Source organism: Cebus imitator, unplaced genomic scaffold, assembly GCF_001604975.1.
Source record: "Cebus imitator isolate Cc_AM_T3 unplaced genomic scaffold, Cebus_imitator-1.0 Scaffold32, whole genome shotgun sequence".
In the NCBI taxonomy this organism is placed as follows: domain Eukaryota; kingdom Metazoa; phylum Chordata; class Mammalia; order Primates; family Cebidae; genus Cebus; species Cebus imitator.
The window spans coordinates 10,344,899-10,357,248 of NW_016107347.1; the positions used below are offsets into that span (position 1 = coordinate 10,344,899).

Below are 12,350 nucleotides of genomic sequence, written 5' to 3' on the forward strand. Positions count from 1 at the left end.
CCTCAGCCTCCCAAAGTGCTGGGATTACAGGCGTGAGCCACCGCGCCCGGCCTCCAGGAAGGTCTTTAACTCCTGACCTCAGATGATCCACCTGCCTCGGCTTCCTAAAGTACTGGAATTACAGGCATGAGCCACTGCGCCTGGCCTTAACCCATTTTTAACTGTACAAGAGCATTGTTGACTATAGGCACAATGTTTTACAGCAAATCTCCAGAGCTTGTTCATCTTGCTTAACTTTATGCCCATTGATTTACTAACATCTCATTTTCCCCTTCCCCACAGCATCTGGCATCCACCATTCCACTCTTCGCTGCTTTGACTATTTTAGATAGTTCATATAAGTGGAATCATGGAGTATTTGTCTTTCTGTGAGTGACAGGGAATTTGTATTCTAAGTGGCAGTTTACTTCTCTGTGTCTACGCTGGTCTGCATTCAGCCTAAGAACCCATCAATGCATAGCTTAATAAATAAAATAAAATAAAAATCCAGAAGTTTTCCCCACTCAATTTGGGCAAGGATTGTTGCTGTTGTTGTTTTGTTATTCAAAAAATTTTATTGCTGGGCATGTTGGCTCACGCTAGTAATCCCAGCAATTTGGGAGGCTGAGGTGGGTGGATCACCTGAGGTCTGGAGTTTGAGGCCAGCCTGGCCAACATGGTGAAACCCCATCTTTACTAAAAATACAAAAAATTAGCCAGGTGTAGTGGCGGGCACCTGTAATCCCAGCTACTCAGGAGGCTTAGGCAGAATTGCTTTAACCCGGGAGGTGGAGATTGCAGTGAGCCGAGATGGTGCCCCTGCACTCCAGCTGGGTGACAGACTGAGACTTCTCTCAAAAAAAGAAAAAAAAATATTGCTCAGGACCTTCCCTCTCTGGGCAGTGACAAGAGTTTCAGAGACCAGCCCTTGGAGACAGAGCCAGAGGAACTGGGAAAAAAAAGAGCGAATGTGTGGCACATTTGATCCATTGTTGTGTGTGAATATGGTGGTGGGAAGGAGAGACTCTACAAGACCCTAGTTGTAGGGCCTTCTAGGGACTCAGACAAGCCCCCTTGGGCAAGGCTTACATGCCAAAGCAAAGCAGAGGTCAGCCTGGCTTGGCGGTGAGGGCTCAATGCCCTTTAGCCTTACCCTGGGATTCTTGGACCTTCTGGAAACTGAGCCACATCAGGCCCACATAGATGGCATAGATGGTGATGCAAACGAAGCAGAAATCATAGAGCAGGAAGAACGGGATTCTAGGCTCTGTAGACAGCCAGTAAAAGACATCAGGGAGCTCAGCACCAGCAGGACAGAGTTCTAGCGTGTCCGAAGGCAATCTAACAACAGCTATAGTGTACAGAAGATGCAACCGAGGATGCTGGGGGAGAAGACATGTGAGCAGCTGGTGGCGGTGCTCTTCTCAGAGCATGCCATAATCGTCACTCTTGGTATATGCTCCTTCCCGGCCAGTGGGGAGAGAGAGAGCATGATCTTGGCTCACTGCAACATCTGCTCCGTGGGTTGAAGCAATTCTCTTGCCTCAGCCTCCCAAGTAGCTGGGATTACGGGCGCCTGCCACTATGCCTGGCTAATTTTTGTATTTTTAGTAGAGACAGGATTTTGCCATGTTGGCCAGGCTGGTCTTTTTTTTTTCCTTTCTTTTTTCTTTTTTAATTTTAATTTTTTTAAATTGGGGTTTCACCACGTTGGTCAGGCTGATCTTGAACTCTTGACCTCAGGTGATCCACCCGCCTTGGCCTCCAAAGTGCTTGGATTACAGGTGTGAGCCACCACACCCGGCCGGCCAGGCTGGTCTTGGACTCCAGACCTCAGGTGATACACCTGCCTCGGCTTCCCAAAGTGCTAGGATTAGAGCCGTGAGCCACTGTACCCAGCTCATTATTTTATTTCTTATCAGAGAAAGACTTCTGTTCATTCTGATGAAATAAAGTCTCTACTCTGAAGGAGAATGCATATTTTGAGGTCTGGAATGTCTGAACATTTTGTCATTCTATCTACATAGTTAATTGGACGTTTGGCTCTATAGTTTTTTGTTTTTTGTTTTTTTCAGTTAAAAAACCCCATGGGCCAGTCACAGTGGCTCTTGCCTGTAATGCCAGCACTTTGGGAAGCTGAAATGGGCAGATCACGAGGTCAGGAATTTGAGACCAGCCTGGACAACATAGTGAAACCCTGTCTCTACTAAAAATACACACACACACACACACACACACACACACACACACAGAGCCGGGTCTGGTGGCACGCACCTGTAGTGCCAGCTACTCTGGAGGCAGAGGCAGGAGAATTGCTTGAACCTGGGAGGCAGGGGTTGCAGTGATCTGAGATCACACCATTACTCCAGCCTGGGTGGCAGAGTGAGACTCCATCTAAAAACAAAACAAAAAAGAAAAAAAAAACCGTAAATGATTGGTTCCCTCTCTTTTTTACTTACTGATTTATTTCAAAGAATAATTTAAATATCCTTTAAAAATTTAGAGATGGGAGTCTCACTATATTGTCCAGCCTGGTCTCCATTCTCAAGCGATTCTCCCACCTTAGCCTCCCAAAGTGTTGGGATTATAGGCATGAACCACAGAGCCCAGTCTTATTTCTTTAATATGTATTTTTCCCAATCTTCATGAATGTTTACCTTGCATGCTATCTTTTACCTGTGCCAGTAATGCTATTGAAATCAGTATCCTTCTACATGTCATTTCTTACAAATGGGAGTATAGCTACAGAATGAAATTTCTTTTTCTTTTTTTTTTAGAGATGAGATTTCACCATATTGGTCAGGCTGGTCTTGAACTCCTGACCTCAGGTGATCCACCCGCCTTGGCCTCCCAAAGTGCTGGGATTACAGGCATGAGCCATCACGCCCGGCCAGGATGAAATTTCAAATTTAGGATTGCTGAGTCAAAGGATCCTTAAATTTCCAATTGATAAGGTACTGCCAAATGGCATCCCATTGAGATTGAACCAACCTACATACTCACCAGCCTTGTTGCTAACATTATAATATGATAAACATTGACATTAATTTTGGACAAAACCAATGCATATTTTTTTTAATGCATATGTTTTTAAGTGTTCCTCCTTTCTAAAAAATCATTCCTTATTGGGAAATGCAAGTAGGGGTGGGCAAGCAGAGCCCAGGTAATGGCCAGATGTCCTCTATGACACTTGCTGCAACTCATACCTACAGCAGAAGTGACCTTTAACATTTGGCTATAAAAAGTTTCTCCAGGGCTGGGTGTGGTAGCTCACACCTGTAATCCCAGCACTTTGGGAGGCTGAGGCTGGAGGATTGCTTGAGGCTAGGAGTTCTAGACCAGCCTGGGTAACAGAAGGAGAGCCCCATCTCTATAAAAACTAAAAAATTGGCCGGGCGCGGTGACTCAAGCCTGTAATCCCAGCACTTTGGGAGGCCGAGGCGGGTGGATCACGAGGTCAAGAGATCGAGACCATCCTGGTCAACATGGTGAAACCCCGTCTCTACTAAAAATACAAAAAATCAGCTGGGCATGGTGGTGCGTGCCTGTAATCCCAGCTACTCAGGAGGCTGAGGCAGGAGAATTGCCTGAACCCAGGAGGTGGAGGTTGCAGTGAGCCGAGATCGCGCCATTGCACTCCAGCCTGGGTAACATGAGTGAAACTCCGTCTCAAAAAAAAAAAAAAAAAAAAAAAAAAAAAAAAAAAAAAAACTAAAAAATTAGGCTGGGCATGGTGGCTCACGCCTGTAATCCCAGAACTTTGGGAGGCCGAGGTGGGCAGATCACCTGAGGTTGGGAGTTCAAGACCAGCCTGGCCAACATGGAGAAACCCCACCTCTACTAAAAATACAAAATTAGCCAGAGTGTGTAGCCGCTCCTTGCAAGAAATTACCGAGTTGAAGTCGTCTTCTCCTTCACCCTCTAGGGTCCGTGAAGCTGGACTTCAGCCTTAAGTGGACCTACCTGAGAAGCACTGTGGCTAGAGAGAAAAAGCTCATGAAACAGCAGCACGTGGAACCTTCCCGGGCTGGAGTCACCAAACACGGCCGACAGTACTTGGCGGTGCAGGACCAGCCCCGGGGAGGGCTGGGGACAGGGTTTTCAGCTCTTGTGGGGCAAGAGCTCGTTCAGGAAGAGAGCTGGTGAAAAAAAAACAGGGGAAGCTTTTCTTCCGGGAGAACAATTTCCCGCAAAGGCGCCCCGGACTGTCGCCCCCTTTCCCGATTGCGGCCGCGGGGGTGGGCACGGCAGCCGCCCCTATTGAAGGGACTGACACCTCCCGACCAGCAGCGGAGTTAAACCGGTGGTTCCCAGAGCAGTTGTGTTGGGGAGAGCACGGTTCACATTCTTTTCCAAAGGAGCCGCTGTCTGCGGAGCTGGAAGGGGGCGCGACAGGACCCAGCCCGCCGAGATCCCCCAACCCCTCCCCAGCTGGGACCTCGGGCTGCACCCCGGCTGCTGCGGCTGCGCTGGATGGGGTGGAAGTGAGGTCCGCTGGGCAGAGTCCCTCCGGCAGGCGCTCCACCGTGGCCCCGTGTGGCCCTCGGGGCCGCCTAAAAGCGGGGAAGGACGCAGGGGCGGAGGGGGCTCCGGACAGCTAGCCTAGTTCAGACCCTGCGGCCAGTAACCCTCACGCTGTTGGCTGCACCAGCCTCCCGACCCTCCGGCTCTTACCAGAGGTGATCAGGACCCTGCAGCGCTTGCCTGAATGCAAAGTAAATGAATAAACGTTGTCGCAGTTTGAGGTGTACTAAGTGAAGAAACAGGCCGGGTGCCATGGCTCAAGCCTATAATCCCAACACTTTGGGAGGCTGAGGCGGGCAGATAGCCTGAGCTCAGGAGTTTGAGACCAGCAACATGATTAAACCCCATCTCTACTAAAAATACAAAAAATTAGCTGGGCGTGGTGGCGTACACCTGTAATCCCAGCTACTCAGGAGGCTGAGGCAGGAGAATCGCTTGAACCTGGGAGGCGGAGGTTACAGTGAGCCGAGATGGCGCCACTGCACTCCAGCCTGGGCGACACAGCAAGACTCCTCTCAAAAAAAAAAAAAAAAAAAGAGAGAGAGACTAGTTACTGTCTTGTTAGTTACTAGGCTGAGAGCTATTTTAGTTGACTTCTCTCACATATTTCTGCTTATGTACAGTTACATAAATTGTCTGATTATACTTATATGTACAAAATGGCATCTCAACTTGGTCGTAGGAACCGTGTCTGGAAAGGAAACTGGTTAGTGAATATTTTCAGAGGTGGAACTGACAAGACTTGCAGCTAATGGGTAGAAAACAGATGAAAGGTAATTGTTGAAAATCATTTAAACTGGATTGGGCATATATTTTAGAAAACAAAATAGGGGTGGGCGCGGTGGCTCAAGCCTGTAATCCCAGTACTTTAGGAGGCTGAGGCGGGCGGATCAGTTGAGATCAGGAGTTCGAGACCAGCCTGGCCAACAAGGTGAAACCTCATCTCTACTAAAAAGAAAAATATAAAAATTAGCCAGGTGTGGTGGTGGGCGCCTGTAGTCCCACCTACTCGGGAAGCTGAGGCAGGAGAATAGCTTGAACCTGGGAGGAGGCTGCAATGAGCCCAGATAATGCTGCTGCATTCCAACCTGGGTGACAGAGTGAGATTCTATCTCAAAACAAACAAACAAAAAACAAAATCCAAAATAAGCAGAGGAGCCAAAGGGGAGAGAAGCTAATGTGTTTACTTTGGAACCTGTAGAGTTTTAGAAACCTCAAGAACATGAAGATGGAAAAGTACAGGGCAGGCGTGGTGGCTAACACCTATAATCCCAGCACTTTGCCAGGAGGCCAAGGAGGGAGGATTGCTGGAGCCCAGGAGCTGGAGAACAGCCTGGGCAACCTGGTGAAACCCCGTCTCTCTGAAAACAAATAAAAACAAAACGGAAACAAACAAAACACAAAAATTAACTGCATGGTGCTTTGTGCCTGTAGTCCCAGCTACTGGGGGCTGAGGTGGGAGGATCCCTTAAACCTAGGAGGTGTCTCACGCCTGTAATCCTAGCATTCTGGGAGTCCAGGTCGGCAGATCACCTGAGGTTGAGAGTTCTAGATGAGCCTGACCAACATGGAGAAACTCCACCTCTACTAAAAATACAAAATTTGCTGGGCGTGGTGGTGAATACCTGTAATCCCAGCTACTCATGAGGCTGATGCAGGAGAATTGCTTGAACCCAGAAATTGGAGGTTGCACCATTGCACTCCAGCAACAAGAGCAAAACTCTGTCTCAAAAAAAAAAAAAAAAAAAAAAAAAAGGAGGTAGAAACTGCAGTGAGTGGTGACTGTCACTGCACTGCAGCTGCTGCACTCCAGCTTGAGTGACAGCAAGACCCTGTCTCAAATCAAAACAAAACAAAATAAAGCAAAAAAGCATAATGAGCTGCTGATGAAGCACTCAGTGATTTCGGAAATCTATGTTTGGAAATTATAATGTGAGTTGTAGACAAAACTACCTAGAAAGAATGACAAAAGGTAATAAAGGGAAGAGGTTAATGATGTACTCAGTACCGCCAACATTTAAGCTATTGACAGGGAAGAGGAAAAGGACAGAGGATAGGAAGACCCTCTAAGAGTAACGGAAGCCATTTCTTATTATACTTGATAAGAAACGTAAAAAAGAGGCCAGGCGCGGAAATATAGATCTATATATGTACATATAAAAGAGTTTTGGATTAGATACTTGGAAAGTTGTAGGAAACCATTTAAAACCATACTGTTCAACTGACATAGAATGAGAGACAAAAAATACAAACTTTCTCATAGCTCCAGTGGAAAGAAACATGTGAAATGAATTTTAATATTATGTCTTATTTACCTTAATATATCCAAAATACTATCATTTTGGCTGGGTGCAATGGCTTGAGCCTGTAATCTCAGCACTTTGGTGGGAGGATCCCTTGAGCGCAGGAGTTTGAGACCATCCTGGGCAACATAGCAAGAAACCCTGTCTTTTTTTTTTGACACAGGATCTCACTCTGTCACCCAGTGTGGAGTGCAATAGTGCAATCTTGTCTCACTGCAACCTCCACCTCCTGGGTTCAAAGAATTCCTTGTGTCTTAGTCTCCCCAGTAGATAGGACTATAGGCATGCACACCCACACCTGGCTAATTTTTGCCTTTTTTGTAGATATGAGGTTTTGCCATGTTGCCCAGCCTGGTCTTGAATCCCTGAGGTTGACCCAAGGTCAGGCGATCCACCAGCCTTGGCCTCTCAAAGTGTTGAGATTACAGGCATGAGCCACCTCATCCAGCCAATGAGACCCTATCTTAACTGAAAAATATTTTTTAAAAAGAAAAAATACCTATTATCATTTTAACATACAATCAATCTAAAATTGTTAATGAGAATATTTAATTTCTTGGTATTAATGTCATCAAAATCTTACATGTAGTTTATACTTACAGCACATCTCAAATCAGACTAGACACATTTCCAGTCCTCATGTGACCAGTGACTTCTGTATTGGACAGTGCAGGTCTAGAGTCCCTTTTGTTGAAATGCAAAGGAAAGTACCATGGAATGATGGGTTCAGGAATAAGTAAGGTATACAGAAGTAGAAGTAAGAGTTGCTTTTCATAAGAGTCCGAGTGACAGGAAAAATGGAGCTTGGGCTGCAAGAGGAATGGGAGATGGGAAATTGAAAGTTGATTATGGCCGGGTGTGGTGGCTCACATCTGTAACCCCAGCACTTTGGGAGGTTGACGCGGGCAGATCACGAGGTCAGGAGTTCAAGACCAGACTGACCAACATGGTGAAACCCTGTCTCTACTAAAAATACAAAAATTAGCTGGGTGTGATGGTGGGCACCTGTAATCCCAGCTACTCAGGAGGCTAAGGCAGGAGAATTGCTTGAACCTGGGAGGCAGAGGTGGCAGTGAGTGAGCCGAGATCATGCGACTGCATTGCAGCCTGGATGAGACAGCAAGACTACTCCTCAAAAAATAAAATAAAATAAAAAAATAATAATATAAATAAAAACAAAGAAAACAAATTCACTCTACTTACTTTAGAAACATACATACACATACTTAACTGGCAGGGGAGATACCATGATCACGAAGGTGGTTTTCCCAGGGTGAGGCTTATCCATTGCACTCCGGATGTGCTGACCCCTGTGATTTCCCGAAATGTGGGAGACTCGACTGCATAATTTGCGGTAGTGGGGGACTGTGTTCTCGCTTTCCCATGGATATAATTTTTATTTAAAAAAATAGAAACATACATAGGTGTTTCTCCTGAGATTACCTTATCTTACATAATTGTAGTACACTTATCCCACTCGAGAAGTTTCTAAACTTTAGAAGCTTTTAATACTATTTTGCAATATAGGGCATATTAAAATTTCCTTCATTGACCTGAAATGCATCCCCCCACCTCTGATTCAGAGTTATTTGAACTGTGAACGTAGTATTTGGTGTCTCTTTAGTCAGTTAATAAAACAGTCCTCTTTTTGTTTTCAAGATATTGTCAAACCAGAAGTCCATTTGTCCAATTATTGGTTATGCGAATTTGGGTTAAAGTGGCTTCTTCCAAGTCTCTATTGTAAAGAAACATTTTTTTCTCCTTTTTAATTCATAATCTGTGTGCTAGGGCTTCCAAACCTTGTGACTAACAATTCCTCAACAGTCTTAATCTGATAGTTTAGCTATTGATGATCGTTTTCTAAATTAACTACATTGGTGGTTGCCCCCGCCCATAGTTTTGTGTGGGGGGGAGTGTATGTGTAAGAAGAGGTCTGCCCTAAGAAGCCGTCAATAGTGAACAGCTGATGGGGTATTAGATGTTACCAGGACTGGAAATGCCAGTTCATCACCATAAAGGCATAAAGCAGTGAAATCACACTCTCACTGAATAAATCCAGTGCATCGCTCCACACATTGTGTTTAAAAAACAAATAAAATTTATTTAGAATCGAGCCAGAAGCCTGGACAGGTTTTGGCCGGAGTGCCCAGGCAGGGCACAGGTCAGCTTTAAAATCAGGGTAGGTTCAAACGCTCTGGAGTCAGGGGCTTCGAGGAATGCTAATCCCTTCAGGTAAGATAACGAAATTTCCAAATTTCGGTTTCTTCATTTTTCAATGGCACTAGTTCCTCCAGAGTTTCCGGGACATTGCCAGGTCGCCAGCAAAGCAGAGCAGTGGGTCCCGCTCCTTAGGTCCCAGGGGATACCGACCCTCCTTTGGAACATGGGAGGCAGGCAGTCGATTCATCAGCTACTGCGTCGTCCTCGCACCCTGAAGCCTGGACGCCCTTTTTCACAGGTTCAGGCCCCACGGGTTGTTCCCTAGGAGAAGAGTCAACAGCGCCCTTCCCCTAGCCATTCCCAAGCCCACGGGATTCTGATGCAAAAGACACAGGTCAACGCAGGTGGAAATCCTAGTTAACTTGCAGGCAGCTGGGCCTGGGTGAGGCTATCCGGAGGTCGCGGGAAGCAGAAGAGACTGCAACCTGCTGGACCGCAGCCAGGGCGGCGGGGCTCGGACTCAGGGTCCCGGCCCGGGCTGGGGGCGGGGCCGGGCTGGGGGAGGGGCCTCCAGGTGTGAGGCTTTACCAGCGTAGAGGCGCGGCCAGGCCTGGCTTGCGCTGGAGCGTGGTTTTGCTTGTGAGGGTCATAAGATGGGAACGCTCTCGGAACGTAGAACTATCCCGCCGTGGGTGAAAGTTCCCGAAGACCTGAAAGATCCAGAAGTGTTTCAGGTCCAGACGCGGCTGCTGGAAGCCATGTTCGGTAAGTGTGCCCAGTACTGGCGGGGATGCCCCGGCCCGGGCGTCTCAGCCGGCCCGGGGCCCTCATTCTTTTCCCCCAACAGGCCGGGACGGATGTCGAATCCCTTACATCGAGCAGGTGAGCAAGGCCATGCTCGAGCTGAAGGCGCTGGAGTCTCCAGGCTTCACCGAGGTCGTGGTTTACGGCTCCTATATATACAAGCTCCGGGCCAAATGGATGCTCCAGTCTATGGCTGAGTGGCACCGCCAGCGCCAGGAGCGAGGTGAGAGGCCTGGGGACCCGGTACGCAAACACAGGCTCGTGGGGACCGCTTCTGGCCTGTCCTCCAGCTCTGTGGTCTTTCTCCTCTCTCTTGTTCACCGCCCGCAACTTGGGCCTCACCAGGGGCGTCCTTGGCGTCTGGGCCTTCCCGAGGCCCCTTTGGGAATGGGGGCCCCAGAATGCCAGCCGTTGGTTTTGAAGACCTAGGAGTGAGACTATGAGGAGAGGTGGCCGGTGCTAGACCCCCTGGGCAGGGTTATCTGAGCTATTTCAACCGTCTCCCCGCCCCTTCAGTTTCTTGGAGAATGTTCAAATGGGCCGAGTAGTCTGGGGTTCCGAGGTTCCGGTCCTGACTCTCAGAACGCCTGGTTCAGAAGTCCCAGAAACGAACCCTGAAAGAGGTGGAGAACCGTCCGGGTTCTTATTGTCTTCCCCCATACTCACGCAGCTGTTGCTATTTCTGGTGCAGGGATGCTCAAACTTGAGGAAGCCATGAATGCCCTCGAACTAAGCTCTTGGATGAAGTGAACCAGCTTCCAACCAGGATGAAGACCAGGATGTAGAGATTAGTTTGTGTGGCCAGAGCTGGAGTGATTTCTTCAGCTTGGTTTAAAATCTGTTCCAGCCTGAGGAGTTGAGGGAAAGTCATCTGTTTAGGGGTCTCTACCTTGGGTCTGAGTCTTGTGAATATCTTTGATGGTTGCCAATAAAAGTTTTTCTTCCCCATTTTAAAAATTAACAATAAAGTTTTAAATCAGTAAGTAGATCAGTGTGGCTGATGGATTGCAGGTACTACCTTAAATATCTCTCAAACACAGCTGAGGTGTGGCCCTGAGCTTAATCCTTAACTGAAACCCTCCAAAGACAAAAAGAGGGTCCAAAGGCACACTTTAGGGGTTAGGGTCAAAATGTAGACGAGCCAGGGTCCTGAGATGCAAAACTGAAGTAAAAATCTATCGGAGATGTAATGATTGTCTCAACTGACCTGGACTCACTTGGAAACAAACCAAAATCGTTGATATTTTGTACATAAGCTGGAAAGCAAATGTCTCCAACAAAAATATGGGAAGTCGGCTGGGCATGGTGGCTCATGCCTGTAATCCACTTTGGAGGCCAAGGTGGGCGGATCACCTGAGGTCGGGAGTTAAAGACCCACCTGACCAACATGGTGAAACCCCGTCTAAAAAAAAAATTACATATATATATATACACACACACACACGAAGTCAGGACCATTGTCAGAGTAGCAGGTGTGTGTGTATGTGTGTGTGACTGAGTTTCCCACTTGTTGCCCAGGCTGGAGTGGAGTGAACCTTGGAGGCGGAGGTTGCAGTGAGCCGAGATCATGCCGTTAGGCTCTAGCCTGGGTGACAAAAGTGAGACTCCATCTCAAAAAATAATCTGGACATAGTGGCACATGCTTGTAGTCCTAACTACTCAAGAGGCTGAGGCAGGAGGTTAGCTTGAGCCCAGGAACTTGGGGTTACAGTGAGCTATGATCATGCCAGTGCACTCTACCCTGGGCAAAAGGAAAATCTGTATCAAAAAATCTAAAATGATAAAAGTCTCCCTCCTATCTCATTTCATATTCATGCATTTCCTACTTCCTAAAAATTAAAAGCAGTATTTTCTTGACTGTCTATTCCAGAGTTTAAAAAATGCAAATACAAGCAATTATACTGTAGATTATTTTCCCTTCTTTACAGCTGGATTCTCTTAATTCTCTACAAAATGACTTTTGAGTTTATTCCCAATCTTTCGCTTTTACAAAGGTTAGATGAATACATTACTTTTTTTTTTTTTTTTTTAATAACATGGTTTTGCTCTTGTCACCCAAGCTGCAGTGCAGTGGTGCAATCTCAGCTCGCTGCAACCTCCGCCCTGGGGGTTCAAGTGATTCTTCTGCCTCAGCCTCCTGTGTAGCTAGGATTATAGGCCACTAAGCAAGGTTAATTTTGTATTTTTAGTAGAGACAGGGTTTCACCATGTTGGTCAGACTGGAAGTAATAGTCTGAAGGTGAAAAGCTTTGTTTGCCTTGGAGCGGTTTTCTTTTTTTTTTTGAGTTTGCTGCTGGTGATCAGCTTTCCACCAAGGTGAAGTATGACGATTACAGGAAACCACATGCTTTCATTGTAATGGAGATGAGAGGATTGGCCCTAAGGAGGGTCAGACAATGGGACTGAAGAGTTTTTAAGAGGAGGTAAAACAAAGTCCAAGAAAGCCTTTAAATAACAATCGATAGGCCGGGCGCGGTGGCTCAAGCCTGTAATCCCAGCACTTTGGGAGGCCGAGGCGGGTGGATCACAAGGTCAAGAGATCGAGACCATCCTGGTCAACATGGTGAAACCCCGTCTCTA

At 47.0% G+C, this 12,350-nt stretch overlaps 1 protein-coding gene and 1 non-coding gene across 2 annotated transcripts; both read left to right on the forward strand.

Annotated features, from left to right (window-relative positions):
* The first annotated feature begins 8,028 nt into the window (after positions 1 to 8,028).
* LOC119470516 lies at positions 8,029 to 8,192 on the forward strand. Its single transcript, XR_005199422.1, has one exon. It is a non-coding gene; the product is annotated as a U1 spliceosomal RNA (small nuclear RNA).
* A 1,331-nt stretch (positions 8,193 to 9,523) lies between these two features.
* DPPA5 (developmental pluripotency associated 5) lies at positions 9,524 to 10,753 on the forward strand. Its single transcript, XM_017524352.2, has 3 exons — positions 9,524 to 9,731; positions 9,814 to 9,993; positions 10,462 to 10,753. Exons 1-3 carry the CDS (start codon positions 9,620 to 9,622, stop codon positions 10,518 to 10,520), a joined length of 351 nt encoding a protein of 116 aa, XP_017379841.1. The 5' UTR covers positions 9,524 to 9,619; the 3' UTR covers positions 10,521 to 10,753.
* The last annotated feature ends 1,597 nt before the right edge of the window (positions 10,754 to 12,350 follow it).

Bases quoted from the DNA above. Each gene is read 5' to 3' on its own strand.
- DPPA5 (XM_017524352.2), top strand. From the start codon at position 9,620: ATGGGAACGCTCTCGGAACGTAGAACTATCCCGCCGTGGGTGAAAGTT. The intron at 9,732-9,813 runs GTAAGTGTGCCC...TTCCCCCAACAG, and splicing joins GCTGCTGGAAGCCATGTTCG to GCCGGGACGGATGTCGAATC. The intron at 9,994-10,461 runs GTGAGAGGCCTG...TTTCTGGTGCAG, and splicing joins CCGCCAGCGCCAGGAGCGAG to GGATGCTCAAACTTGAGGAA.